The sequence below is a fragment of the Bison bison genome, unplaced genomic scaffold (genome assembly GCF_000754665.1).
Source record: "Bison bison bison isolate TAMUID 2011002044 unplaced genomic scaffold, Bison_UMD1.0 scf7180017864213, whole genome shotgun sequence".
NCBI classification, from domain to species: Eukaryota; Metazoa; Chordata; class Mammalia; order Artiodactyla; family Bovidae; genus Bison; species Bison bison.
In genome coordinates, this window is record NW_011494785.1 from 1,302,859 (window position 1) to 1,327,790 (window position 24,932).

General features: G+C 48.5%; 1 protein-coding gene across 1 annotated transcript in view; it reads left to right on the plus strand.

Annotated features, from left to right (window-relative positions):
- Window positions 1-24,932, plus strand: part of ANO2 (anoctamin 2, calcium activated chloride channel) — a 339,922-nt gene that overhangs the window by 269,458 nt on the left and 45,532 nt on the right. The window contains exons 18-21 of the mRNA XM_010844983.1: window positions 543-738; window positions 11,523-11,634; window positions 14,738-14,795; window positions 14,949-15,049. Of these exons, the coding sequence (XP_010843285.1) occupies window positions 543-738; window positions 11,523-11,634; window positions 14,738-14,795; window positions 14,949-15,049 (467 nt within the window). The remainder of the gene's footprint in view (window positions 1-542; window positions 739-11,522; window positions 11,635-14,737; window positions 14,796-14,948; window positions 15,050-24,932) is intronic.

Sequence of the window (24,932 nt, forward strand, 5' to 3'; positions counted from 1 at the left end):
CAGTGGATCTTCCCAAGCCAGGAATTGAACCAGAGTCTCCTGCATTGCAGGCGGGTTCTTTACCAACTGAACTATCAGGGAATCTCTATTCTGGTATGGACAGAGGAGCCTGGCGTGCTGCAGTCCATGGGGTCACAAGGAGTTGGACGTGACTTAGAGACTAAACAACAAATTTTACAATTTCTTGTAATTGAATGAGAAATTTTTAAATTCTATGATGCTTTACAATTTCCAGAAGTTTCACACACATGATTTAATATAATTCCATAATAACTCTTTTCCCACCCCTGTATTGCCCTGCCCCCCACTGGTAACCTTACTCTGTGTGTGTGTGCTTGTGTGTTATAGGCCATTTGGAATCTAGTAAAAGGGAGAGACAGTCTCTCCTGGAAAATGCCCCGTGCAGGAATTTGCGTGAGTTTCCGGGGTTGGCAGTGCCTTGCTGTCCCCTAGGTTAACACTACCTGATGTGGCACAGAATCTAGCCGTAGGTGGGCAGCGGCTGTCCACTGACCTGTGACTCTCCCTGTTTTCCCTAACAGATCGCCTTGACGTTCTCCATCGTCTTTGGGGTCATCGTCTATCGCATCACTACTGCGGCTGCTCTCTCTCTCAACAAGGCCACACGCTCCAACGTCCGGGTGACAGTGACGGCCACGGCAGTCATCATCAACCTGGTGGTCATTCTCATTCTGGACGAGATCTACGGTGCCGTGGCCAAGTGGCTCACCAAAATCGGTACGGAGTCGCCACCTCCCATGCTCCCCTGGGACCCCCTAGGGTGAGGTCAGTTCAGTGTGTGCAGGGTTTCTGGCGGCAGTGACCCAACATAAAGCAAAGGAAGTCCAGAGCACTTGAAGCGGAGAAACGAGAAGGTGCAGGGTGTGTCCTGACCAGGCAGGAATCCTTCCTGGAATATTCTCAATCAGTAGTCCCCCGGCCCAAGTTGATGGCCTCTGTATCCCCCAAGAGAGTCATGGGGTCTGTTCTTTCTGCTTCCCTGGTGGCTCAGTGGTAAAGAAGCCACCTGCCAGTGCAGGAGATGTGGGTTCCATCCCTGTGTCGGGAAGATCCCCTGGAGAAGGAAATGAATGGCACCCCACTCCAGTATTCTTGCCTGGGATAATCCCATGCACAGAGGAGCCTGGCAGGTTACAGTCCATGTGGTCACAAAGAGTTGGACACAACTTAGCCACTAAGCATGCTATTCTTTTTAGCCTAACCTAGAAGCAAAAGGGCTTCAACACTTCCTGCTTAAAAAAAAAAAAAGGCCACGTTCTCTTTCTTCTTATTTTCCCAGCAACATTTACAAAGTTGGGAAAGTCTCTTGATACTTGAGCCCAAGAGGGTCTTATCTGCCCCATATTGTCAGAGGCCCCCACAAATCCATGCATTCCCCAGGCTCTGAGCAGACTTCAAAGGAGTGTATCGGGCTTCCCAAGCTCCCAGCCAGTGAGAAAAATGCAGTGGCCTCAGCGTTCAGACGTGTCATTCGAGCCACAAGCTGCTGTTGATTGAGCACCACTTTCCGGCACTTGTGCTTCTTAGATGGGACGTGGCGGGGAGGGGGCTGCAGGGAGCTGAGACCCTCTCCTCACTGTCTTTATCCTGGGTGGCCTGGAGGCATCTCTTTCCCTCACTGAGTCTAGCGACCAATGGTCTCAGCCTCTCAGTAACCTCAGGGGAGCGGAATTCGTGAAGGGATGTTTTTAATGTGCTATCAAGTTGGAAGTGGACACTTGACCAGATAACCCCCCTCTTCAAGGGAGCCTTTTCTGGGGGTGCAGAGAATTTCAGAAAGGTTTCACTAATGGCAGTGGGCACCTGTTAGGGACAGAGAGTGCTGAAAGGTCATGTGGAGGCTGTCACAGTGGTGGACGGTTCATCACCTCTGCCCATAGCACGCTGGCTAAAAGCAGCCTGATCAGGAAGAGACTGGAAACGTGTGGAAGCTTGTGGACACTCCATGACCAAGAAAGGTCTCTGCCACTCACTCCAGCCAGGCCACACTGCCCTGGAGAACTGCCCTTCCGCCTGATATCTCAGTTCTCTCCTCCCCAGCCTGCTCCCTAGTAGATCTTAGCCCACGGTGGTTGGTGCATTTATGGGTGAAATGTATCTCTCTTTTCACTCACGCATTCAGTTTTTTTTTTTCAAGGAGTACCATCAGGCAAGGTATTCTGTAGGCCACAGGAGAGGCTAAAGCAAGCTTTTATGCATTCGTGGTTTCAACCCTGCCTGCTGACCAAAGGATTTGAGGAAATGTGAAAATGAACCAGGGAAGGACTTCCCTGGTGGTCCAGTGCCTAAGACTCCACACTCCCAATGCAGGGGGCCTGGGTTGGATCCCTGGTTAGGGAACTAGATCCCCGCATGCTGCACCTAAGATCCTGTATGCCGCAGCTGAAGGTCCCATGTGTCCCATCTAAGGCCGGGTGCAGCCAACTTAAAAGGAGAGAGAGAGGGGGATGAACCAGGAAAACGCAGAGTTGCCATGATGCAGGAGTGACTGGAAGATGTGACAAAGAGATCCAAAGACAAGAGTTGTTCTTACTGGCAGAGTTCACACACTAATGAGACGCTCACACACAGCAGGGTGACCAGCCGACCTGCCGGCAGAGGTGTGGTTTCAGAGCCCCCAGGCCTGTAAGGAACATGAAACTGAGGATAAGGTACCTGGTGGAATGAGGGTCCTGCCAAGCTCAGGGGCTCCCTCTGCCTTCTCACGCTGGCTTTAATGCCCATCTGGCATCCTGCCCCTGGTCTCCTGGTGCATGAGGAGGTGGTGACCATGTGCTTTGCTCACCAGGTGCAAACAGCTGGGGTAAACAACCCCAAGAGTTCTTGAGTGTTTCTCGCAAAGCTGGGCGATGGAAGACTCATTCCCTGGGAGGTCCCTGGACTGGCCCTGGTCTAGGCCTAGCTGAGGTCCATCTTGCCACAAATATTTATGACAAAAGACAGAATTTGTTGACTGCCTTGAGTGTGATGGATGGGCTCCACAGTGATAGATAAAGACAGAGAATGTCTTCCTGGTGACCAGGATAACAGCAGTCGTGGGCTCGGGCACAAGACACACCATCTGGAGGTGACGAGGTCCTGGTGGTTCAAGGACTGAGCAGAAGCCCGCGACTGGGGGACGGGGTTGCTAGGGAAACAGAGATGCTTTGAGACCTTGTTGGCCAAGGCACACTGTGCTAAGTGTGTGGCCCGGTTCACAAGCTTCAGTCCCTGACGTTTGTGAGTCTCAATGAATAGGCAGGGCAAGGACTGTCTTAGTCCCTGCTGATGTGTTCTATCCTGGAGGGGTCACAGGGTGTCACAGGGACAGGATCCAGTTCCTGGAGGAGGGAGGAAGCAAGAACGGGGCAGGACCAGGAGGGGGCTTGGCATCTTGGGAGGTCACGGTCTGAGGCAAGACCCTGGGGTCACCAGGAAGATCAGCTCAAGGATAGCTTCTGTCTCAGTCTGTTCTGGCCGCTATAACAAAATACCATGGACTGGATGGTTGACAAACAGAAACTCATGCCTCAGGGCTCTGGAGTCCAGGACGAGGGCACCAGTGTAGACGGCTCCTGGTGAAGGGCCTCTTCTGGGCTGCTGATGGCTACCTCCTTGCTGTGTCCTCAAGTGGTGGAAGGGGCTGGGAGCACCACGGGGTCTTTTATAAGAGTGCTCATCCCATTGCTTGGTGGCTCAGCAGTAAAGAGTCTGCCTGCAATGCAGGAGACGTGGGTTCGATCCCTGGGTCAGGAAGATCCCCTGGAGGAGGGTATGGCAACCCACCCCAGTATCCTTGCCTGGAGAATCCCATGGACAGAGGAGCCTGGTGGGCCACAGACTATGCGGTCGCAAAGAGTTGGACATGACTGAGCAATTAACGCTTCCAGTTTCACAATCCCATTCCTGAGGGCTCCACCGTTATGACCTAAGCACCTCCCAGAGTCCCCACCCCCTCATACCATCCCCTCTGGGGGCTTAGGATTTCAACTTGTGAATTTAGGGGAATGCAGACATTCAGACCATGGCAGCTTCCTCCGTGGGTCAGGGCATGGGGTGCACTGTGCCCTTGATGGCAAGCTTCTGAGTCTGCCTGTTGTGGAGCAGGATGCCCAGGGTCTTGTCGTGACCCACATGGGCCTGGATCTGGCTCGGCCTGGAAGGGGCCCCTGCTCATCCTCTAGTTGCGGGGATGACCTCTAGCTCGAGGCTGAGTGAGGCAGGCAGGGTTGACACCAAGCTTCATGGCTGAATGATCCAGCTGCCATCAGCTTGTCTTCATTAACATGGTTCCCTAAGTCCAGCTCCTCCAACTCCTTCTCCTCTTTCTCCTCCTCCTCCCCCATCCCTCCTCCTGTTCTCCCTTCCAAAACTCTGCCTAGTTCTGGATTGTGTGTGGGGCTACAGATTCCTCCTTACACTTCACCAAGCCTCTCCTAGTTACAGGGTCGGGCTCACTGTGAGTCCCTGACACACAATTATTGTGTCAGATCAAAGCCTCCGGTTCTTCGGAAGAGGCTGCGTTTGTGACTTGTTTAAATAGCACTAGTACCCTGCTCCTGAGCATCGCTATCCTGGGGGCAGGGACACGCCGGAAGGAGGGAGAGGAGAAGAAAGGACTTGATTTTCTGACACCCGTTGTGTTCCTGGCGGGCATTGTACATACAGCGTTTCATCCAATTTTCACAATAGCCCCTGGTCGTTTCTTTCATTTTATTTATGAGGAGTCTGAAGAGGTTTAGAAACTCCACCAAGGCCCATGGTTAGTAGTGGCATGTGTGTATAGACACACGCACACACACACACACACACACACACACACCCTGTTCCAAGCTCTGCTTTAAGCACACTATGTATGTTAGTATATTGAATCCTCAGAACAGCCCTGAGGGTGCGGTGGTCTCGACCCTCCCACAGGCCCAGGGGCCTCTGACTGAGCGGTGAAGCTTCTGTGTCCTTGCTGAGACCATAGCAGTCCACTGTCCAGTAATACGTAGCTGTCCTTTTGCCTTGGGGAATTCTAAAAGTGCAGGGAAAGGAGAATAAAACACACCAGAGGTTCCAGAGGATTTTAAAATCGACGCACCCACCCTTGAGGATGGCTGGTTGCGAGGCATGGTTCGGGGGGCAAGAGGGGGGTGGTCTCTGGGGATTAGGGAGGAGACAGTGGGAGCAAGCCCCTTGCTCCATGCAGGCCTGCAGGCAGGAGCAGACCTCTGCAGGTTCACCAACTTTGGGGTCCCACTTGCTTTTTAAATGAAAATTTTTTTTTTCTTTGAAGAATTGAAGTACCACCAGGAAGTCCTGAGTCTAGAATTGTGCATCGGCTCTAAGCCATCCTCTGCACAGGCTGTATCTGACCGCTAAGGAGAGGCGATGGGGAGGAAAGGAAGAGGCGGGGGGAACCTCAGTACCAGAGGCCGTCCGGACCGCACAGATTCTTTAAAGAGGAATGTTTTGGGTTTACAGGAATGGATCTAATTTCCCATCAGATGTGGACAACGTGTGTTTTCAGAGCGCAGGGTGGAGGGCTGCTGTATGGGTTCCAGGCACCAGTGCAAGGGGAGCCAGCTTCCCCGCAGCTAGAGTCTGCACAGGAGTGGGCTTTCGGAGCAAGGACATGTGCGGGTGCGTGTGGCTGTGTATATATGCGTGTGGGTACATGGGAATACATGTGGATGCGTGTGGATGCACATGGGTGGCAGGTGGATGTGTGTGGATACATGTGGTTACATGTAGATGTGGTGGTGTGTCTGGATATGTATGGATGCATGTGGATATGTGTAGATGTATGTGGGGGTGTGTATGCATGTGGATGCGTGTGGACACGTGGATACATGTGGATATGTGAGGATGTGGGTGGGTACATGTGGATACATGTGGAGGCATGTGCATGTCTGTGGATGCGTGTGGCCGCATGTGGGCTGGGCTGGGCCCTAGGCCTTCCTGGCGGGGAGACTACAGTGCTGGTAATTTGAAATCTGGCCCGAGAGTCAGGTCTGCTGGGTTGTCTTCCTGCTCTGCCACCATCTCCTGACTCCCTGGGTGGCCTCTGGCCCATCGTGTGTCGGGGGCCAGGGGAAGAGTGTGGCCAGAGTTGATTTTGCCATTGTCTGAGGCCCCCTCTGTGAGGCGAGCAGGAACTGTACATTTTGTCTGGGAAGCCGAAAGATGGTGGGGGGCTGCTGCTCATAATGCAAACGACGTGAGCATGCCTGTAGCCCAGTTTGTAGAACAATTCATTCCAGTTACATGGAACTATTATTAGTAACACTGCTACTTATAATAGTTTTTTTTTTTTAAATAACTGGCAAGAATTCCTTCCAAACTTGAGCTGTAGCTACGAACATTATCTCTCATTTTTTCAGTTAATCCCTGAGCACTTATCTCTCCTTTTAGCAAGAAGCTCATACGTTCCTCTCCCTTTTTTTGAGTTTTCTAAGAACCCACGCCTTAATCCATGAGAAGAAAGAGAGTGATCATGCTCTGTTGGCCAGGTTTTCCCTCCAGGCCCCTTCTCCCCACCTCTCTGCTGAGGTCTGTGACCTGAGGCCCAGCAGATTGTATCATGGGCACCCCAAGCCTGACAGTGGGCTGGGTTCAGCCGATGGGAAGCAGTGGAAGGAGCTTAGCGGGTAGAGGAGATGGAATTGGGGCCATTTCTCCCTGATTCACCCCACCTCTAGCAAAACTGTGCCTTCATTAACATCCCTTCCTCTGAACCTTCTGGGGTGAATTCTGTTTCCCACTGGGATGCTGATCATTTATACCAGGTCAGGCCAACATCCATGCTTAAACAGGGACATTCCCTGGAGTGTGACCAGCCCTTCACTCCCATGTCTCCTTGCTACAGCTCGTTGCTGCTGGATGCTGGCCTGTCCCATCAGACAGGGAAGGCGGGACCACTGCTGAGCTGGTCCGTTCTCACTGCCGGTCCCGGACTGGCCACTGGGCCCTTCAAGGAAGCTCGGTCCTCCCCATCGAGGGTCTACGGCTATGAGGGTGCCCTGCTTTCAGACATATAACACCTGTATCCCCACCCCCATGCTGTCATCTGTCACACAGACCCGGACTCCCTGCTCCCTGGATCCCACCCTAGCTGTGTACAGCCTGTCCTCATAAACTTTCAAAACACAGTAGGTTGGATGATCCCTCATCCCAGCTCTTTTTGAGGGAGGTGACCCTCGGTGACTATAAGATAGGGGTACTCATCACCCTAAGTGATGCCACCCCAGCCTTCTAAGAAAGAGGGCTCATCAGAGATGTTGAGGTAGCTTGGTGGAGCCTGTTTCACCAAAGAAGAGAAACACGTGTACACGTGAAAGGTCTAATAGAATGCCTGACAGCAGGTGTTTGTGGCTTTAGACTGCACCTGTGTAGCACAGGGAGTTCAGCCCGGTGCTCTGTGTTGATCTAGAGGGGTGGGATGGGGGACGGTGGGAGGAGGCTCCAGAGGGAGGGGATATATATATATATATGCTGTGTGTGCTCAGTCGTGTTCGACTGTTTGCGACCCTATGGACTGTAGGCTCCATGGGATTCTCCAGGCAAGAATATTGGAGTGGGTTGCTATTTCCTCCTCCAAGGGATCTTCCTGACCCAGGGTTTGAACCCATATATGTATATGTATACATATATCTGATTTTCTTCCTTGTGCAGAAGAAACTAACACAACATTGTAAAGCAGTGATTCTCCAACAGAAAAAGAGAGAAGACATGTCCTAGGGAGCTGACACTTGGGCTGGACTGCTAGTGCACAGTAGGTCTCCAGTCCCTTTGTTTGGGGGGGTCTCTGTCATCTTCCTGACTCTAAGCATGGGGCCCCGTGTACTGGAATCTCTCCAGGGCTCCAGGAGTGTCTCAGGAACACCCATCCATAGTCTTGCCCTCGAGCAGTGCACTGGCTGCCTGGTTACCCAGCTGGCTGGCTTCTGCCAGGGTGATTCCCTCCCTGTGGCAAAGACAAGGCAGCAACATCACACAGGAGGCTGGGGCTGCCCCCTTTCCCACCCCCACACCCCCCACATAAACATAAACCCGTGCACACACACAAATGGAGGGAAGGCCAGATGGCTGGGCTGTCAGGAAACACTGCTATTTGCAAAAGCTGGATCTGCCCTGGGGGAGAAGTGGGAAGCGTGTGGCACCTTTGCTTTCTGACTCAGCCTCCATCCCACCCCAGAGTGGTGTGAGGGCTGGAAGTGGCTGAAATTCACACCTGGAAGTCGCCTCAGTTTGTCTGGTTGCTGCCATGGATCTGTATCTGCTGGATCGCTGGGGACACCCCGTTCGGATGAGTTGCTCTTCCAAACTTCGGATTCCACAGCCGACACCCCCTTGCTCGTCGTGCTGTTTCCATATGACGAGGATGGCACTCCAGGGACTTTGAATTCTGAGCTGGCCCCCTGGGACTCCCTTGGGCTTTCATACTAATTATTTTCCAAGGCAGTTTACAGCTGGGTCATTTATACTCATATTTTTTCATGACACAATGCACCAGAGGTTTAACACTTAAAAGAAAGGGAGAAGGGTAAGGGTGCCGCACAGGAATTCTATCTCATTCATGGTCCCTCCTGGTCCTAAAGCCTGCCCTTTGTCCAAAATCCACTCCAGCTGCTGAAATTCAGATGGCCTCCAGTCAACCTGGGGTGGCTTCCTGGGGGAGGTGAGGTTTCAGGAGCCTGTGAAGGTGGAGAGGGGTTGAGTTCTGCCTTCTCACACTCTCTCCATGTTGACTCCTCCTCTCCATCTGTCTTGTTGTTTAGTTGCTCAGTCATATCTGAACCTTTGTGACCCCATGGCCTATAGCCTGCCAGGCTCCTCTGTCCATGGGATTCTACAGGCAAGAATACTGGAGTGGGTTGCCATTCCCTCCTCCAGGGGATCTGCCCGACCCAGGAATGGAGCCTGCATCTCCTGCTTGGCAGATGGGTTCTTTACCATGGAGCCACCTGGGAAGCATGGAGCCACCTGGGAAGCAGTTGATGTCTAAAGGCACTTTATTTGAAGTTTTATGAAACACAAGGCTGGGCTGTTTTCTCATGGACTCAGATGTGGACCACTCCGGATTCTGTATCAGGATGGTGCCCAGTGTTCTAAAGTGCCCTAGTTGTCCTGTAGACATCATTCCACCCTGAGGGGACCCTGCAAAACCTGTTGCATCTTGCTGCCCCAGGCAGGTGAGGATCCTTATGTTGGCTGTTGAAAGAGACCCGTTCTAAGATAGGCATGACGTTGTAAATCAACTCACTGTACTTCAATTTTAAAAGCGAGACCCAAAGTTGGTGCTCCAGGGCCCCAACTTCCTCCCTCCCCTGGGGATGTGTTCCCTCGGGGGCCTCCTTTCCCCAGAAGCCTCAGCAGAGCACCCAGCAGGCCTCATAGCTTCTCTGCCGTGGGCCCCCAGCTGATTTAGTGGGCTATCAAGTAGATTTGGATTGTTTATTGGACTTGCCCATTTTTTATGATGGCTCATGGCCCTAAAAGCATAGGCACGGGCTGTTTATAGAAATAATCCTAATGAATAATAACCAGGCCCATGATTTATTAGGATGGAAGAAGGGAGCCACTCATTTTTAGTTGGAGCAAAATGCTCTGAAGGGAGCAGATTCTCCTTCCAGAGAGCTTGGAGGAAATTCCTGTGTGAATTGGGAGATCTGAGTACCAAGAGTTCAAAGGCGATTATAAAAGAAAATCAAAGACACGTGCCTCTCTGGACCTCGTTCCTAATCCCCTTCTAGCCACATTTACAAGGTGACTTTTCCAGATTTTCAGATCCTCAGACCTGATTAAGTAATATCACCTGATTACTTTTCAGGTGACATTGGTTTTCATTTTCTTACCCCCAAAATACTTAAAAGTGAGAGACAAGATGTGGTTAAGTTATTACTGAATTGATTGCTTCAGGGTCATGGGGCAAAGGTTCAAATTCCTGTTGAAAATGCCCCCTCCCTCCCTTCCTCCTTCCTTCCCTCCCTCCTTATTTCCTTGCTTCCTTTTGTTGACTGAAAAAAAATGTAAAATTTGAGAATTTTTTTTTTTTGGTGGACTTTCTGAGGACTTAAGCCCGAGAGGCAGCCTCTCAGATGGCTCTGAGAGATTGCTCTGAAGAGGTGAGGGAGGAGCCAGGATAAATAGGAAATTCTGCAACAAAAACCAGGTAGTAGAACAGCAAAAGATGACTGTTAGTTAAAGAAACTGAGAAGGCAATGGCACCCCACTCCCGTGCTCTTGCCTGGAAACTCCCATGGATGGGGGAGCCTGGTAGGCTGCAGTCCATGGGGTCACTAAGAGTCAGACACAACTGAGCGACTTCACTTTCACTTTTCACTTTCATGCATTGGAGAAGGAAATGGCAACCCACTCCAGTGTTCTTGCCTGGAGAATCCCAGGGACAGAGGAGCCTGGTAGGAGACTGTCTACGGGGTCTCACAGAGTCGGACACGACTGAAGCGACTTAGCAGCAGCAGCAGCAGCAGCAGCAGTTAAAGAAAAATAGATACCTCGAGTTAATGAAGCTAGTGCTTTTCTACGTATGTCTGGGCTCATTGAAATCATCCCTTTGACATGCACCTCAGCTACTTGGAGCCAGGACCCTGTGTTCTTCATCCTGAGTCCTCTCAGGGTGCACAGTCCGGGGTGGCTCTAGTCATCACTGACGCACATGATGTAGGGTTAGTGCTTTCTTTGTCCTTGAGGAGCGTGGCCCAGTAACCTCTTCTCTTTGCGAAGCTCTTTGTCAGTCTGTGTAGACCCCTCTGAGCTCTCTGATCAGCTGTCCATGGAGCTCCATGGGTCTCGAGTCTTCTGAAGGCACCAATGAGGTTTCTGCTCAGTGTTTCTCAGGGTCTCCTGGGAACATTGGTTGACTCCCTGCTTGGACCTGATAGAACCCATGAATGCCATGACCCCTAAGCCTGAGACCTTAGACTCAAGTTGTGTTTGTTTTATTTGCTTATCTGATGAGCTTCCATCATTTGAATGAATGGACTCAAGATGTCTCAACCTGTGCCAAGGACATACAGGGAGGGCTTTCCTGCTAAAGACAAAGGAAGAGAGAAAGAGGAGCAATGCCCTGGTGCCCAAGCCAAGCCTTCAGTGTTTCTTGACTTCTGTTCACTGGTTAACAAACCATTTTGTCAGGGATGTTTGTTCTAGTAAAATCTTCTGAAAGTGACGATTGTGCCGGTAAAAGCTGAATTCCTCTTGATGAAGCAGGGGTGGTGGGCGGATATTCTTCTTGCTTAGACTCTCTTTGAGGAGCACTGTGCGAGATTGTCACTTTCATGGATCAGAGGAGGGAAGTGAAAAGAGACATGTATTGATCCTATATACTCTTGACCTTCTGTACCTGGTAAACCACTTGGGACCTCACAGAGGAAGTCAGTTCTAATGTCACAGAGCAATGGATCTCTGGGTTTCTACTCCGGAGGAGTAAACGGACAGATAATGGCTCGTGTCACAGGGTCACCACTCTAAGGAGGTGAGAAATCTCTCTGATCAGCTTTGATCTTCCCTTTCAGAGGTTCCAAAAACAGAGCAGACATTTGAAGAGCGCCTGATCCTCAAGGCTTTCTTACTGAAGTTTGTCAATGCCTACTCACCCATCTTCTATGTGGCTTTTTTCAAGGGAAGGTGAGTACCTTGGTGTCATACGCAAAAGGGCAATTGGTCACAAACACAGTCCTCCACTAGGGCCAGCCTGTCCCCGTTGTCAGTTACATCTTCAGCTCCGTGTCCCACTCGCATTGTCACCTGACTGCACTAATCATGTTGGATTAGCATCTTCAGACTCTGATAACATGGGGAAATCTGCAGTTATTTGGCTCTGGCCCTGAAGGGTTAATCCTAGAGGAATGTGTGTCTCTCAAGTTGAGGACATGGCAGGAGAAAATTTCATGTCCAGCCAGTGATTCTTGGGTCTTGCAATGCAGGTCTGATGCTATCTACCCAGGCCAATGTGGACTTCATAGATTAGGATACAGTCTCCCACAAGACTGCCCTCACTTCAGACACTACTGCAAGCTCTGGGACTCTCAGGTCACTGATGGTTCTGCCCAACTGGCTACAACCACTGACCCCTAGGGTTTGATAATTCACTGGAACAGCTAAATAGAGCTTGGGATGTGCTGTCCCTAAAGTTACAGTGTTATTACAGCAAAGGGTTACAAGTCTGAACTGGCAAATGGGAGACACCTAAGGCAAGGCCTAGGAGCATCCTGGAAAGAAGCTTACATGTCCTCAGGATGTCCGCTTCCTGGCACATCGACGTGCACCACCACCCGCTCATCCAGGCTTCAGTGTCCGGAGTTTTTATTGGGATCCCATTATCCAGGCATCATTGAATGAATCATGGCTCATGTAATTGAACTTAGTCTTCAGTCCCTCTCTCTCACCTGAGGTCAGGCTGCCTTTACTTGGCTCAAAGCCCCAACTCATTAATCATGTGGTTGGTCTTTCTGGCATTGGCCTCCATGATCCTGAATGAATGGATGAAGAATTGTGGTACATATATACAGTGGAATAATAGTCGTAAAAAGGAACAAAATTAGATCAGTTGTAGTGATGTGGATGAGCCTAGAGTCTGTCATACAGAGTGAAGTTAAGTCAGAAATAGAAAAACAAATATCATATATTCATGCATATGTATGGAATCTAGAAACATGGTACAGATCTTGTTTGCAGGTCAGGAATAGAGATGCAGATATAGACAAAGGACTTGACACGATGGGGAAGAAGAGGGTGGGGCATGAATTGAGAGAGTAGCTTTGACATATATACAATATCATGTGTAAATATATTTTAATAGTTAGTGGGAAGATGCTGTGTAATACAGGGAGCTTAGCTCAGTGCTCTGTGATGAGGGGTGGGATGGGGGGTTGGGGCTGGGAGGAAGGCTCAAAAGGGAGGGGATATATGTATACATACAGCTGGTTCATGCTGTTGTACAGCAGAAACTAACACAACATTATAAAGCAGTTATACTCCAATTTTAAAAATCTTAAAAAGAAAAAGAATTACCTCATTAGCGTAAACTTAGGTCTATTCCCAGGGGCCCACCAAGAATAATAAAGACACTCCTATCAGGAAATCCCAAGAATTTAGAGAGTCTTCCCAGGGACCAAGGACAATGACCAGTCATATTCTTTATTATATAATAATCCTGGGCATAAATCACTTCTGATAAGTATCATTTGTGGTCAGATCAGCTAGGAACCTCCAAGATTTCCCCTTAGGCATCAGCTAAGTCAGGAAGCTTCCTTAGAACTGAGAGCTCATCAAGCAGGCAGTGATAGCAAGACTGTCATCATGCATACTTTATAATTTCCTATAAATGTGTTTGTGACCCAAACCACTACTCCTTCTCAGGACCTCTGCACTTGAGGCTCATGAAATTATAGTAGCAGAGAGGTTCTCCATGTTAATGATTATATACTTCTTTGGTGATTTATGTCTAGATTTAATATAAATAGAAACATGCATACATATGATATTCCAGGAAAAAAAATCGTAGGGCTCTGACCCTTAGATAAACTTGTAGTGTACTGAGAGAGAGAGTCTTGGCAACAGCACACTGCAGTCTGCAGTAAGTGCTGTAAGAAGAGGTGGAAAGAAAGTGTTAGGGGAACACTTAATTATGAACAGAGACAGAAAGACTGCACCAAGAGGGGAAGTCAAGCTGAGCCTCCAATAGATGAGCAAGATTTCAGGAGATGGGTGAGCGGATAACATTTCAAGAAAGTAGGATTCTTCTATTGGCCTGTCTGGTTCCATGGTTGGCTGGTACCTCTCCACCTCCCTGCTCAATCTTCTTATTCCCTAATATTAAACGCTTAGATCTTAGAAGAGGAATGAGACAGGCTTCTTCCATTCCTTTTAGTATTTTCAGTAAGAAGTCTGAATTTTTCGTTTCTGGTCCCAAGAATCTCCACTTGCAGTTTTAGTCCATCTTGGCCTTTATTTCCTGGGAAATCAGAAGCCCTTGTGGAGGAATTGCAGTCAGAACTCAATTCTTTTTTAAAAAAATACATTTTATTTTGTATTGGAGTATAGCTGATTAATGAGCAATGTTGTGACAGTTTCAGGTGAACAGCGAAGGGACTCAGCCATATGTATGCATGTATCCATTCTCCCCCAAACTCCCCTCCCCTCCAGACTGCCACATAGCATTGAGCAGAGTTCCCTGTGCTATACAGTATGTTCCTGTTGATTATCCATTTAAACTATAGCAGTCTGTACATGTCCATCCCAATGGATAGTTATAGAAATCAGTTGACGGAGGAAGTTGCAGGACAGTACACTTAAAGACAAAGAGGGCATGGCAGCCCACTTGGCTGGGAAATCCCAGGAACAGAGGAACCTGGTGGACCGTGGTCCACAGGGTCACAGAGAGTTGGACACGACTGAAGCAACTTAGCACACATGTACCTGCTAAGACAAGCCGAACTTTGTTGTGTTTAGGCTCTGAAATGATCTCTCACACACACACACACACATGACTGCCTCAACTCCACACCACACCTGGCCTCAACTCCTCTGCCCTGGGATGTGACCAAGTCAAAGGTGGGTGATTGTTAGCTGATAACCGGTGTGAACTCCTTCCCAGAGGAGTAGCATTGCCCTGGCCAGTTCTTTCTAGGAGGACATTGGGCAGTGACTGGTCCACTGGGGAGACACACCCTCGGGCAGCCCGGACTTCCTTTCTTTCCCTAACTCTTCCCACACTTCTCCCTTCCAGGTTTGTCGGTAGACCCGGAAGCTACGTTTATGTGTTTGATGGTTACCGCATGGAAGAGGCAAGTATAGCTGCTGGTTTTTCCTGCCTGGCTGGTGGCTCATAGGTGTCCCTCCTGCCCCGGCCCCACCCATGCTTATATCTGCACTGCAGCTTGGCTTAGCTCATGCCCTTGCCTGACTGATGTCCCTTCTGGCATCTTCTCATCCTGCAGTGCGCCCCCGGGGGCTGCCTCATGGAGCTGTGCATCCAACTCAGCATCATCATGTTGGGGAAGCAGTTGATCCAGAACAACATCTTTGAGATCGGAGTCCCGTGAGTAAAGAGCTCTGCTCACCCCTCTCCTGGCTGCTAGGGCTGAGCCTGGCAGAGTCAGACTTCCAGAAAGATCTCAGGGCCTCTGCTCTTCTAAGATAGGGTGGCTGTTCACTCCTCTGTCCGTGCATGCTCGGTCACTCTGTTGTGTCCAACTTCTTTACAACCCCATAGACTGTAGTCCCGCCAGTCTCCTCTGTCCATGGGATTTCCCAGGCAAGAATACTGGAGTTGGTTGCCATTTTTCACTCCAGGTCACTTCATGACCCAAGGTTAGAACCCATGTCTCTTGCGTCTCCTGCATTGGCGGGTGGATTCTTTACCACTGAGTCACCTAGGAAGCACTCCTCTGTCCGATCTCCAATAGCTTCCCCATGACATAGTACCCCTCCTGCATTTTTTGTTTGCCAATCTGATTTGGGATGTTAGAGGCTCAGCAGGATTAAGCCCTTGCTTCCCTGATGACTCAGTGGTAAAGAATCTGCCTGCAATGCAGGAGACGTGGATTCAACCCCTGGGTTGGGAAGATCCCCTGGAGAAGGAAACCCATTCCTGTATTCTTGCCTGGAGAATCCCATGGACAGAGGAGCCTAACTGGCTACGGTCCATGGGATTGTAAAGAGTCGAACGTGACTGAGCAACTAAACAACAACAATTAGTACTCATAACAGTAAAGGACAGAGCTGAGAGTCAGATATCTCTGACTTCAAAGTGCATCATGCTTTCAATGCTGTGTCCTCCCAGTGAGCAAGTAAAAGAGCCTTTCAGTATGGTAGATGGTACTTCCCTGGTGGTCCAGTGATTAAGACTCCATGCTTCCACTGCAGGAGGCTCAGGTTCAATCCCTGGTTGGGGAACTGAGTTCCCCCAAATTAAAAAGAACTATAGTAGATGGGTGAATATGAAAGACTGAACCCCAATGTAATCATTTAGAAAAATCTCTAAGGAACTGTAGCACACATGGTCTTCAGAGGGGAAGGATGCATAGCTGGTGAAACACAGGCTGGATTTTCCTGTGGATTCTCTCCCTTCCCCTCCCACATGGTTTTATACAGATGTCATACAAGTCCTTCTTTCGTTAGGTTTTGCATTGAGATAGTCATGAAAATAAACACAGACACACAGCCACTGGACCCAAAAGTGGATGCAACAGGTGAAGATCTACCTTCAGGCAGAGAAAATGTGGCTCTCTCTGCCTTTTGTTTTTATGGCTTTTTATTTTATTTTTTTGGTGTAAACAAATCTGTTTCAGGGGATATTTTCAGCTAGCCTGGCATCAGAGAGCCAGGGAATGACAGAGAAAATTGGGGTAACTCTTATAGGCTGAACCAATCCTGTTTAGAAGGACTGGACAGACAGTTTGTACCAGACTTGGAGTTCTTTGCAAACCTGCAAGGTTCCATCCATTCTGGGATGCGTTTGCCAGACAGTCCCCTTAAGGTTAAGTGAAGATGCTGCCACTTGCTCTGTCTCCCTCTCGGAGATTTACTCTGCGTATTATTTGAATGGTTCTGAGAAGTCCTGCAGTAAAGAAACTGGTTTAATCCCTTTCTTTCCAGCTATATTTGTTCATGTCATTGAGCTGGGGTCTCAGTGGCAGACCTTGGAGTCCACTCTGACTAGTGTAAGCAGCAAAGGAATTTGAGAACAATATGAACAGAATAAGATTTGAGGGATAGAGAGCCAGGCTCTGTGCTACAGGATCAGGAGCAACACTGTCCACACTGCAGGAGGGCTTGCAGGGAATGCTACTGCCTCCATCTCTCAGCTCAGATGGCTCAGAGTGAAAAATGAGAATTGGATATCACTGAGCTAAACCCACAAAACCTGCAGTCTGAGCCTTCCCAGCTGTCTTCATCAGCTTGAGTTGCTGTAACAAAATCACACTGACTGGGTGGCTTAGTGCAGACATTTATTTCTCAGAGCCCTGGAGGCCACGAAGTTCAAGATTAAGGTGCTGCAAGTTTGGTTCTGATGAGGACTGCCATCCCATGTAAGCTCATGTGACCCATTCTCTGTATATATATGGAGAGAAAGAGAGCTCTGGCACCTTCTTCTTATAATATTAGGGCACTAATCCCAAAAAGGGACCCCACCCTCATGGCCTAATCTAAACCGAGTAAGTGAAAGTGTTAGTTGCTGTAGTCCTATCTGTCTCTGTGATCCCATGGACTGCAGTCCACCAGGCTCCTGTGTCCATGGGATTCTCCAGACAAGAATACTGGAGTAACCATTCCATTCTCCAGGGGATCTTCCTGACCCAGGGATCGAACCCAGGTCTCCTGCATTGCAGGTAGACGCTTTAACCTCTGAGCCACCAGGGAAGCTCCATCTAAACGGAATGAACTCTCAGAGGCCCCACCTCCTAATACCATAACATTGCCAGTTAGGACTTCATGATATGGATTTTGGAGGGGACACAGTCAGTCTGTAACACAAGCCTCTTGGTTTAACCTATACACAAAATGTTTGAGACTTCCCTGGTGGTCCAGTGGCTAGGACTCCATGCTCCCAATGCAGGGGGTCTGGGTTTGATCCCTGGTCAGGGAACTAGATCCTGCCTGCTGCAACTAAAGCCCAGCACAGCCAAATAAATGTTTTAAAAAGAAGATCTACGGTCTTAAAAAAAAAAGATTTGTATGCAATATATATGCAATGGTCCTTGCCTTCTCAGAGATGAGTGTTTTTAGTTTGGGAGGCAGAATAGACTGTGTGTGACTGCATGTTCTCTGTGTGGTTTGACTCTGTCAGAATTCAGACAAGTGAAGGCCAGGCATTTCAGAGCCGTCAAGGAAGGCTTCATAAGCAGGCAACTGTGTCTGTGTCTTGAAAGAAGGCTGTCACTGTCACATGTAACCAGTTGGTCTGCCATTTAAAGAAACAGTTTCCCCTGGGTGTGGATATCTTCTCTAAACAAACAACATACAGATTTATCAGAACACTTCCTAACTCGCGTGTGGCTTAAAGGAGAAGTTGTGGTGGTCCCATGATGGGACCTGGGGCATGCCAGGGTCATGGCAGGAGCCCAGAACCTCTCTCAGTCTGCTTAAGGGTCGCTGAGCCCTAGGTTCCTTGAGCTGATTGGGGCAATTAGCAAATATATATGTTCCAACTCCTTTCTCCATGAAAAGCAACCCTGGTCACTGACTGCCTGAAAGGTTCCCAGAGGAAGCTATTCTTTGGTCTTTCTCAGAAACAGAGAGAGCTAAAATTATAACGGAGAAAACCAAAGTTATCTGGAAAGAAAACCCTTTTTAATGAGAATCCTGCATATTCGCTCAGAACACTGTGCCGTCCCAGTGCTCAGAATGGGTCTCACCATCACCCACCATCAGTCCGGCTGTTTTTCTGTCCCCACACTGGGACAGCCTCAGGGAGCACTTGGGCAGGTGATCTTTCTTGGAGGAGATGGAGGAGAACATTGACCGGCATCTCTGTCTGCTTCAGCCAGCCTCCGGTCCTCAGTCAGGAAATCATCAGTCTTGAGAAGCTCAGCCTTCTGAAATGATGCCTGGGTCTCAGCTTTCTGACTGACAGTCATTCCGTGATAGTCATCAAGTAACGCCGGTGGGACACGTGGTGCCTGTGCTCTTGGAGCTTAGCATCTCAGAGAGAACACATTTGTTATGGACCAACATCCAGGACATAGGCAGACTGGAAAAAGATGTGCCCCTTTGAAGCTGTGAGACCAGCCCGTCCACCACGGCTACCCTCCAAACATCTGGGGGAAACACCTGTCTTTCCAGTACATGGGATGGCATTAGATACAGCTTGCGGATGTGAGATGCCTGTTTTTTCTTTCCCGGGCATCTGTTCTACCACTTAGCCCATCCACGCTGCATCCGGAAGTCCTTTTAGAGTGTAAGAGAGGAAAGAAATCAGCCATGTGTTGGATGTTCCCCAACCATCAATTCCATCAGCTCCATGACAGATGAAACCTACACACGGCTGTTTTCCTTGCAGACTAAATTTTCTTCCTTATGCTTGATGTGTGTTTAATATGCCACCCTTTAATTGGTGGTATTTGCATAGTAATTCATAGAGCTATGAGCTAGTCACTTCCTATGTCTCACTGTCCTCATCTCTTGATGAAAAGGATTTAACAATTCATAATGTAATATATATTTAGTATGTAGTAATGTAATAATCTCTAAGGTATTGTCATTTCAGCTCTAGCGTTCTATGAACCTCTCCTCTAGTCAATGAAACTGGTCACTGCTGATTCCAAGACAAGTCACTTCTATTTCAGAAGGACTTTTTCCCTCATTTTGGTTCTTAGTCTGTTGCTATTCAGTCCCTAAGTTGTGTCTGACTGTTTGTGACCCCATGGACTGCAGCACGCCAGGCTCCTCATCCTTCACTATCTCCCAGAGTTGCTCAGATTCATGTCTATTGAGTCGGTGATGCTATCTAATCATCTCTAGTATGTTAATGGACACATATAGCCTAATCACTTTTCACTTTTATGCGTTGGAGAAGGAAATGGCAACCCAATGTTCTTGCCTGGAGAATCCCAGGGGTGGAGGAGCCTGGAAGACTGCTGTCTATGGGGTCACACAGAGTCGGACACGACTGAGGTGACTTAGCAGCAGCAGCAGCAGCATAGCCTAATCGGGTAGCTGAATTCAGGGATGTAGAGCAAAATTTCTTCCACCAAGCCTTACAGTCTATTATCTTCAAAGTGAAAGTAAAAGTAGCTCAGTTGCGTCCGAGTCTGCAACCCCAAGGACTGTAGTCCATGGTATTCTCCAGGCCAGAATACTGGAGTGGGTAGCCTTTCCCTTCTCCAGGGGATCTTCCCAACCCAGGGATCAAATGCAGGTCCCCTGCATCGTAGGCGGATTCTTTACCAGCTGAGCCACAAGGGAAGCAAAGTTCTCAGTAATTCTACAGATTGTGATTTGAATTTGTTCACCTGCAATCACCGTGATTTTGGTTAATAGGTCTTCCACGCTCCACCCAGAGCCCACTCTCAGTGGATTAGACTCATCCAACCCAAAGTTCATGCACCTGGCAGTATCCTTATATATGACAAAGTTGAGAAACATAAGGTAAAGCAAGAAAAAAATGGGGGTCTGTAATAGGCAAAAGAGAAATGACAGCTGAGCCTGATGGTGAGGAAGGAATATTATAAATTATAAAAACTGGATCTAATGGCTTTTAATTCTTTGATGGAGGCAGTGCATCTCTGTAGGATAGAGATTTTTGTCAACAGATCTGGTTTTAAATCTAGGCATTACAAAATACTCACTGTAAAACCTTGGGGAAGTTATTCTAGAAAGATACATGGTTATGTAAAAATACATCTTGCTTATACACTCGGCTTTCTAGAAAAGAGAAAACATGGGCAACTGAGAAAGGAAGAGCCATTCTTGGGCGTTACAGGCAGCCAAGGTGTTCCCGAGTGTCATTGGCTTTTGTGTTTACAAGTCATGCTGTCTGAGTGTTTCAAGTCCAGGGAAGAGACCTTGTCAGGACTCAGGATGACTTTTTTCTCTTCTGTTCTGGGACCAAAGACTTGTGGCTCATGGTGGCTCTTTAGGTACCTTCAGATACCTGCATCCAATTTTTGTTTTTCCTTCACGGAGATTAATATTAATCTTAGAGGCCAGACTTGATTTTTAAAAAACAAAAGCAAGTCTGAGGAGTTAAGTAGGTGATCATACTGAATAAGAATACTTGGTAAAAAATATGATTATACATGTAAGATTGATCATCTTTTACATTCATTGTCTACTTCTGAAAGCAATTTTCTAGATTTGTCCAAAGAAAATTTTAAAATGTTAAAGACTATTGAACTGACCTTTGTTAGTAAGCCAGGTACTTGGCTCTAACTTATCTATCTCTCTGAGAATGCAGTGTTCTCCTTAGATTCCCTGTGTGTGCATGCGTGCATGCTTGTGTATTGTAAAAAGCACTACCACTACAATTCTGGTGGCTTCTCAAGTCGACCAGCCCAGCAGGCTTCTTTATTAGATTGTTTCCCAATCTTTAGTCACTGTCAGCAACTTCTAAATTGTTTTCCATTATTTACCTAGACACAAAGAGTGGAACATGACCGAGTGACTTTCACTCACATTTACCTAAACAGCTATTTGCATATTAATTTTCTCTAAACCAATTCACTTTTTAAGTCCATCTCATTTCTGAAAATGGAAAACTAACCCTATCAGTCACCCTGAATAGCAAATAGCAGTAGAAAGAAATACAATAAAAATGATCCATTATTAATCATTGATCTTAGTGTAAGATTTGCATTCTCTTTATTGAAAAGGAAGTCATGCAAGTGCTGTGGAGCTATTAACGGCATACCAGGGGTGGACTGGGGTTTTCTCCAGGCATGCAATCAGAGGGATGGGTTGAGAGCAGTAAAGGGAATAATTCTCCCAGGTCCTCTAAGGAGATGTAAGACCAAGTCTAGTGAAAGTGAAAGTGAAGTCGCTCAGTCGTGTCCGACTTTTCGTGACCCCATGGACTGTAGCCTACCAGGCTCTTCAGTCCATGGAATTTTCCAGGCAAGAGTACTGGAGTGGGTTGCCATTTCCTTTTCCAGGGGATCTTCCCAACCCAGGGATCAAACCCGGGTCTCCTGCATTGCAGTCAGACGCTTTACCATCTGAGCCACCAGTGAAGCCCAAGACCAAGTCTAGAGACCTTCCAAAAACATGCCATGAACTCCAAGTGGAGCTTGTCCTTTGCTTGGGAGACATTGGCTTAGAGTAATGTTCTCGCCTCTTCACCCCATGGATCTCCCCAAGGCTGGCACAGATACCAGGTGTGTCCATGAATACTGTACACCTGCACTTTGGGATCTCAGATAAGCATCTTTAGCTTCCAGATTTCTCCCTTGTTACCCCTAAATTTTCTAGGGGCCCCAGTCAGGGCCCCCATGGAAGGCCAGCTCTGTCTAGGCACCATCCAAACAGAAGCGTGTCCCTGGAGGTGTAAAAATGAAGTGCTTTCAGTGAAGGCAGCCAAACTGGGGGCAACTCTGTAACCAGTGAGGACATGATGAGGAATGAAACCGAAGCTGTGTGGTCTGGCCAGTCAGCCCCAGGCTGCCTGGGCCTGACGTTGTGACGTGCTTTCCAGAGGGGAGGCAGGTGGTTTTCAACACAACGGGACTCAGAATAATGCTCATTGGCAGCTCCTTCTGGCATGACTTCAGATATAGCTGGCGGCAGGGCAGGATCCAATCCTGTGCTACTTATTTCCTGAGTCCCTTGATGGGGGCTGTCCTCATCTCCCTCACCACACTCACACACCCCCACACACACCCACACATACCACCCACCTGTGTTTGTGCAAAATGGCCTTTAGATCCTGAAACACACCACAGTACATCCCAGCTTCACTATAATTTTATCTTGAACTCATCTCCAGTATCCCATGAAGCAAATAGAAAATGGCTTTTATCATTCATGGAGATGAATGTGTGTGTGTGTGTGTGTGTGTGTGTGTGTGTGTGTATGAAAGAGAGGGAGAGAGAAAAAAGGGGTAAACGCTGTTTTTCTCAGGTGTCAGATTCTTTCCCAAGTAACGTCTGGGATGGACAGAGCAGATGGATTAATAGGTCCACTGTCAAAATGTCTCCTGGTCCCTATTCTTTCTAGAAGCACCAGATCACATCCCCAAACAGCTGCAACATACCCCTGGACACAGCCAGGAAGATTTTGTAAACTTTCTTCTTTTTTTGATAAATGTGATGTCTTATATTTCAGGACATAAAACAGTCTCTCTTTAAAGCGATCACAGGAGAGGGAGGTGTGTGTTCCCCTCAGTACAGTGGAATCTGGCCGTGAATCAGAGGTTTAAGGAACAAATTTGAATCCTGTCCCATGTCAAGAAGAGGAATACACAACTCAGAGGTTGATGTGTTTCTCTTCTTGTGCCCCATCCCAGGCTCAGTTCTGCCTTCTTTCACGAGGCTTGAGGTCTGTGGAGCCAGGGGCATTGGAAGCCTGCCCGGGGCCCAGATTCCTCCCGTTGGGGGCGAGGGAAGAAGGCAAAGTGTGACCGAAGGTCACCATGGTCTCAGGGTGAGCCTGTAGGGCACACACAGGAGGAAGGCTCAGGGTTCTGGACACAGTTTCTAAAACTTGTCATTAACAAGGGACAGAGAAAGAGCAGATGAAAAGGAGACAAGGGTAACATCAAAGGAGTTATTTTAACAAGGGAGTGCATCGTACGGTCGGAATCACCATCTGAGGCTTTCCACACAGCCCATCTGTGTATGATACAATGTGCAGGATTCCTGGTAAATCCTGCACTGGAGGGACTTCCTTTATTCATATTTTTAATGGGGACTGGGATCTCCTGGAGGGAGGCTCCTGGGAAGGGAGAGGGTTCGTAAGAACTTTATGGGCTTTGGGACCTGCCCACAGCGCAGCGCACGGCTGACCACCCTGTCTTTCTTCCATCTGCCCTCCACATTGGCCGTGGGGTCTCATGGTTGAGCATCTGTTCCCGTGACTCCTCTTTCCTTCTGTTTTTTCTCCTTGGAAGGTTCCTTCCCCTCCACTCCACCCACAGACATGTTTATTGTGAGGGTTTCTATTGTTCTGTCTGTGATGGTTCTTGGGTCTCTAGCTCTAACTTCTATCTGTTTGCAGAGCTCCAGGCCACATATTGGAGAAGGACATGGCAACCCACTCCAGTATTTTTGCCTGGGAAATCCCATGGACAGAGGAGCCTGGCGGGCTATTGCCCATGGGGCTGCAAAGAGTTAGACACGACTGAGCAACTAAACAAGAACAAGACCACATATAGCAAGGCTTACCAGGCATCCCTACTTCACTGTCTCATGAGACCCTCCGTCTCAACACGTCCTCCCCCTCTTCTCTTGTGTCCCCCAGCTTAGCCAGCTCTGCAACAAGCCACACACCTGGTTGAGGACTCCAGAGGTCACCCTTGGTCCCTCTTTCCTTCCCAACTGCAGTTCCCCACTTGCTTAACCCCACCTCTGAAGCATGTTGCCATCTCTCTGCTTCCCTTTGTGTCCATGGCAACCGTCCTAGCCTCTGTGACCCTGATCTGTCACTGGCACCCCAGCATCCAGGTGGCTTAAAAGGCCATCTTCATGAGCTTGGGCTACTTCTCAAGACATCTTCCATCACTTTCTGTCTCTTACTCTACATTCAAAACATCTTGAATTCCTTTTAGTCCTGCAATGAGCCATGCTCACACTGTCTGTGGCTGTTGCACAGATAATTCTCTGTGTCTAGAACACACACCTTTCCCCATCACAGCACTCTCTCTCTCCTGCTGCTTTGCTCATCTTTTGTCATTTGATTCATTTATATATTTCTTCCCCAGGAAAAACTTGCAGATTGGGTTGACCATCGTCTCCTAAATCTTACCCTTTCTAATACTCATTACACAGGACGAGTGATGTTTGTTTAAGTGTCCACTGTCCCAGCTGAATTACCTCATTAAACACATCAAATGCCTTTCAGTTCAGTTCAGTTCAGTTGCTCAGTCGTGTCTGATTCTTTGCGACCTCATGAACTGCAGCACGCCAGGCCTCCCTGTCCGTCACCAACTCTTGGAGTCCACCCAAACCCATGTCCATTGTGTCGGTGATGCCATCCAACTGTCTCATCCTCTGTCATCCCCTTCTCCTCCTGCCCTCAATCTTTCCCAGCATCAGGGTCTTTTCAAATGAGTCAGCTCTCCGCATCAGGTGGCCAAAGTATTGGAGTTTCAGATTCAGTATCAGTCCTTCCAATGAATACCCTGGACTGATCTCCTTTAGGAAGGACTGGTTGGATCTCCTTGCAGTCCAAGGGACTCTCAAGAGTCTTCTCAACACCACAGTTCAAAAGCATCAATTCTTTGGTGCTCAGCCTTCTTCATAGTCCAACTCTCACATCCATACATGACC